The 6,080-nt window shown below is 37.8% G+C and overlaps 1 protein-coding gene across 1 annotated transcript in view; it reads right to left on the minus strand.

The window, feature by feature from the left end:
- Positions 1-2,264: 2,264 nt before the first annotated feature.
- Positions 2,265-6,080, minus strand: part of RHBDL2 (rhomboid like 2) — a 13,186-nt gene continuing 9,370 nt past the window's right edge. Inside the window, exons 6-7 of the mRNA XM_018560312.1 lie at positions 5,957-6,018; positions 2,265-2,497 (exon numbers count right to left, since the gene is read on the minus strand). Coding sequence (XP_018415814.1) covers positions 2,318-2,497; positions 5,957-6,018 — 242 coding nt within the window. The 3' untranslated portion in view covers positions 2,265-2,317. The remainder of the gene's footprint in view (positions 2,498-5,956; positions 6,019-6,080) is intronic.

Raw genomic sequence — 6,080 nt, forward strand, 5'->3', positions numbered from 1 at the left:
TTTTACTATATTAAGGAAAAATTACCGAAATTTAAAAAAAAACAAAGTTTCCCCTATATTAAATGATAAAACAATACTACGGGCGGACGGCAAGAGGTTAAATTATCTTTCAAGTAGCATTAAATTCTCAAAACTTTTTTTTTCTCAATAATGAATCCATATCAAACCAATATGCATTGCCCAACAAATTATTTATTTATGTTTTGTAAAGTCATCATGTTTCTGGACAGCTGGCTCCAACTCTCTCAGTTCAGCTTCCCTGAACGTTCTGTCCAGTATGAGATCACAAGGGACAAAGCAGTCTCCAGCAGTTGTCCATCTACTAGCATGGAAGAGGGAGGAAGGAGGAGGGGGCAGCAAGGAGCAGATGATTGGCTTGCTCTGCTGTGCCTGTGTGTTTCTGGAGACACATACAGCTTACCAGCACACACAAGGGTTGCTCCCTAGCACCCTGTGAGGGAAACAAGCCACCCTAAAACAGAATCAGTGCTCAGGAGTCCAGCTGATTCTGCAGCAAACTAAAACTTTTAAACATCAAGGAGCAGCATATATTGTAAGGGATTTAATCAGCATTTGAAATAGCTTAAAAACCTTTTCACTTTACTATCCCTTCAATGTTATTGCTCTTATAGTCTGTAGAGCAATATAATATTTCCCACCTAACATTTTAGACTGTTTGAGGACCAATAAAGCAAGAAAATGCTGTGTGAAAAAGGTGATCCTTGCAGAGGGGTTTTGCTTTGAGTGGCAAAGGTTGAGGATAGAAATACAACTCTGGCAATATGGCAACATGCTAACATAAAGCTCACATGCGCTGTCGGCACCCTTTCGATCGCCATCCCTCGATTAGCTGATTGAAGGAGCTGGTCGGAAAATCTGCGATCCATCAGAGCCGGCAGCTAATGAGCTGCCCGCTCTTGTCGGGTATTCGGACAGGGGCCAGAGGCTCCTGTCAGAATACAATGTAAACAGCTTGATTCCTCAATCGACATGCTGTTAGTGTTGATGGAGGAATCGGGTCTATTTTTTTGTTTGGCCCACAGTTTGAACAAAAAAAAAATAGAACAGTATATGGCCAGCTCTAACAACACGCCTGCACAGAGTTGTGGAGATAAGGAGGAGTTTGGGAGAATGCATTTTTTGACCTGTATTAATCTACATCACATGTGTCAAACTCAAGGCCCAGGGGCCGAATCCGGCCCACCAGGCCATTTCCTAGACTTCTTTCAGATCTAGGTATTAAGTTATCTCTAAAACCAGTGATAATCGAATGCAGAGGCAATTATGATAAAGATTAGATACATTTATATAGTCTTACAGGCCCTTTGAGGGCACCCATAATGTTGATGCGGCCCTCAAATAAATGGAGTTTGACACCCCTGATCTACATGGTCATACAAATATGTTGATCCTACTGAAAGAAAGGCCGTGCACAGCGGTAGATTTGGATCACTGGCGGATTCCATTGGGGGTGGTTCCATTGGGGAAGAAACATACAGGACACAAGAATTTATTCAGAAGAGGATCGGAGCGGCGTGTAAAACTTATTTGGGGTACTATTAGAGTTCTTCATTGGATAGACAAGTGGTTGGGTTTTTTTTTTTTTTAAGAGAGGGACTGTTATTGCATTTGGAAAGTTAGTTTGTGCTGATTATTATTACCTATCATTATTATTGGGTTTATTGAAACACAATATCTTTGTACTGTTTTGACAGGGGTGTGAGATTTGAGTTATAGCTCATCGCTGCTGTGTTTTTTTTTACAATATCTAAAAAATGAATATAGCAACATGTCACTGGTAAGAAGGACAAGAAAAAGACTCAAATATACACATAAATTACTTTGGCACCAAGCATAGAACATCAAGGCATTTTTATATCAAAATTCAAATATATTTACATTAACTTTGAAGATTTTCAGTCTTTAACATATCCACTGCCGTCCATGCCCTTTACATTAAATATTCACCAATTCTATGTTTCCCATCATAAATAAATACATTTTGGAATCCACATTGTGAGGAACTGAAATATCTTCAAGGTAAATCTTCAAGGTCCATTAGAAATGTAATGGGTTCTTTGAAAGCATCTGGTAGTCCTTTCCAAATAATATAATTTACCTGCCCTGTATGTACATGCTATGTAAACAGATATCCATAGAAAGTAAATCCTTTTAGGCACTTGTAGAACTGCTCACTGGCTGTTTCATGTACGTTCCAGGTGTATCCAGATTGCCAACCCTGCTTTCAAGCACCAGGCCAACAAACATGGAACGTCCATGTTGCAAATAATTTTAAATACTTCTACTGTTGTCCAGTTTAAGGCACAGGAGATAAGAATATATTGAACAGTGCTGCAAAAGCCAGAAAAGCTGTGTAGGCGGCAATGCATATCCAGAACCTTGGGTCTTTTATCAGGTTTTTATCAAAACAGCTAAATACTGTGTAACCAATGGACATTCCAGCCAGACCTCCAGCAAAGTGAGCCACAAATGACACCTAGGAATGAAAAAACAGGTAGAAATTGAATATATGGTAAAGCAAAAGTAAACAAAATTTAGTACGGATCATAGAAAAGTAACAACATATACATATATATATATATCTATCTATCTATCTATCTATCGATAGATATATTTATATACATATCTATATAGATCTATCTATCTATATATACATAAAAGAGACCCTTGGGCTATAAGTATCTTATATGAGTTATTGCAATCCCCAATTGTATATAATATATACATAAACATGTCAAATTGCTGTTGGAAATGTTAATTTTCGGTTGTGATGCCTCTGTACCCCATCAGCCAAATCACAGTCACCCAAAGTTCGGTTTGACCTGAAAAACATTATTAACTGGAATGTGGGAATTCTCTAGACCAGTGGTATGAAATGGCCCTCCAGCTGTGGTGAAATTACAAATCCTGTCAAGCCTCTGCCTCGGGAAGTCATGCCTGTGGCTGTCAGAGTCTTGCAATGCCTCCTGGGGCTGGTAGTTCCACAACAGCTGGAGTGCCGAGGTTGCCTACTCTTGTTCTAGACAACTGTTGCACTGCATGTATATATAGCAAAAATATTTTTTTCTTAGCAGTCATATTGTCAAATATCTTTAAATTATTAATTATAAAGCATAAAAGCTTTTATAGTATTGTAAACTGAAATTCTGCCCTGGTTTTTAATCATTTCTAATTATATTTTGTAGGCATCCCACAGAGGTTCCCATAGACCCCTATAACCATGATCTCAGGAGAATAAAGCCTACGTCCAGAATGTACCCATTGCTTATGCTATAAATGAACTATATGTATGTAAGCTATCACAAGTGGAAAGATGTATAAAATCTAAATGTATCCATGAACATAACAAGATGTTAGTCCCCTACCTTCACCCCATGATAAGCAGTGCTTTCTTCAGCCAAACTTTCATATCTGTGCTCTATAGCAAAGAGTGGTCAGATCATGCATGCACATCTAACTTTCCTTACATATTATACAGTCTGTCCTCATCAGTATCATTTACCCAGTATGGTGCCTACAATCTTTGCACATGGATAGCATTCTTAAAAGCTAAATGGTGATCAAATTGATGTGTAATACAACATACCAACATTTGAAAGGCATAACGAAAAGCAACCAATCAAATTCAAAATGTGAAAAAGTATATGTTTGATGCCGTCCCTTGTCCTTCCACGTCACTTTATAGTTTATCAAAGAATATTTATAGTAAGAAAAACTTACCCTTGGCCCGGCAACCTGGGAAATATATCTTCTAAAAAGAGCAAATCCTACATCAGTTCCAACTGTAAGAGAGAAAGAAACATTGAAACATTTCTATGTGTATACTGCAGACAAACAAAATTAAATAAATAGTTTTTTTAACGTGCACTAATCCTTTAACACTTTCATTCCTAGATGAAAGTTGGCTTATGTTGCTCCTCATTCAAAACCAACCCAATGCCTTTAATTCTAGCAGCTAAAACAACATGATTTCTATACTGCATGTATCTTAAGTAAATTGTCAGAAAGCATGTGCAAAAGGAAAGACACTTAAACGCTAACTTTTGTTCAAAAAAATGTGTTTTCATAAGGTTTGTTTCATTTTCGAATAGTTAATGGTGTCAATTTGATGATCGCTTTCAACCATAGTGATGAAAAAAACGAGGGAACAAATTTTTGTTGAAGGAACAAAATATTAACAGTGATTGTGGTTTTTGTTTAAGAAACTTAATTTCTAAAATAATGTTAAAACTAAACGAAAGCTCAAACAAGTCTCTAATGGTATTATCGAATGTTCTGATGAGATTTTTCATTGGAAAGTTCATTTAAAAAATCTACCTAGGTATGGCCAGCTTAAGGCTGCATCAGTTTCCAGTTCTTCATGACATTAATTTAGAAGTATATGATCCCCTACTGAGCACTGCAATCCTAAAGCTGGCCAAACACTAATAGATTTCCGAATAAAAGATCTTTCTTTACCACCCGATAATGCACCCCAAAAACGAATAGAAAGTCGTGCGAAAGATCCTTCGTACGAAAGTTCTTTCGAAATGCGATTAATGTATGGCCACCTAAAGCTAGCCTAACAAACAGGCAAATCTACAGGAATCACAGAAATGCCTTATTTGATGTATATTTCTGTGCAGAGACAGTCCTGTGTCTGCATTTGTGTAGATAATTATGTTGGAAAAAAGAAGTAAAACTTAACTGGAGAGAAGTCCTGCAGGTCTATAAGGACAACAACATGAAAGGAAGATATTAAAATTGCACATGTACTTAATTGGTAATGGCGCCTAAAAAAAAAAACCCTTGCTTTTTAAAAAGAACATTTCAGAGCTATACACCAATCAGCCATAACATTATGACCACCTGCCTAATATTGAGTAGGTCCACCTTTTACCTCCATAACAGCCATGACTCGTTGAGGCATGGACCCCACTAGACCCCTGAAGGTTTGGTGTGGTATCTGGCACCAAACCTTCAGTAGCAGATCCTTTAATTCCTGTAAGTTGCGAGGAGGGGCCTCCTTTGCTCCCTACGTGCATCAATGAGCCTTGACTGCCCATGACCCTGCCGTCAGTTCACCGGTTTTCCTTCCTTGGACTACTTTTGGTAGGTCCTGACCACTGCAGACCATGAAAATCCCACAAGAGCTGCAGTTTTAGAGTTGCTCTGACCCAGTGATCTAGCCATCACAATTTGGCCCTTGTCAAAGTTGCCCATTTTTTTCTGCTTCTAACACATCCACTTCAGGCACAAATTGTTCACTTACTGCCTAACATACCCCACCCATTTCCAGATGCCATTGTAACAGGATAATCAGTGTTATTCATTTCACCTCTCAGTGGTCACAATGTTATGGCTGATTGATGTATATCCTAGCAGGCCACTACAAAGAATATCTAATGTACATATGGCTCTGCATTAAACTACAATTTCCATGATCAGGTTTCGTTATTTCATCGGTAGTAAGTAGCCATCACCTGTGTACTTAGTATACCATACTGCAATATTAGACTATATGTATGTAAGCTATCACAAGTGGAAAGATGTATAAAATCTAAATGTATCCATGAACATAACAAGATGTTAGTCCCCTACCTTCACCCCATGATAAGCAGTGCTTTCTTCAGCCAAACTTTCATATCTGTGCTCTATAGCAAAGAGTGGTCAGATCATGCATGCACATCTAACTTTCCTTACATATTATACAGTCTGTCCTCATCAGTATCATTTACCCAGTATGGTGCCTACAATCTTTGCACATGGATAGCATTCTTAAAAGCTAAATGGTGATCAAATTGATGTGTAATACAACATACCAACATTTGAAAGGCATAACGAAAAGCAACCAATCAAATTCAAAATGTGAAAAAGTATATGTTTGATGCCGTCCCTTGTCCTTCCACGTCACTTTATAGTTTATCAAAGAATATTTATAGTAAGAAAAACTTACCCTTGGCCCGGCAACCTGGGAAATATATCTTCTAAAAAGAGCAAATCCTACATCAGTTCCAACTGTAAGAGAGAAAGAAACATTGAAACATTTCTATGTGTATACTGCAGACAAACAACATTAG

Source organism: Nanorana parkeri, unplaced genomic scaffold (genome assembly GCF_000935625.1).
Source record: "Nanorana parkeri isolate BGI_ZX_2015 unplaced genomic scaffold, ASM93562v1 scaffold448, whole genome shotgun sequence".
Lineage (NCBI taxonomy): Eukaryota > Metazoa > Chordata > Amphibia > Anura > Dicroglossidae > Nanorana > Nanorana parkeri.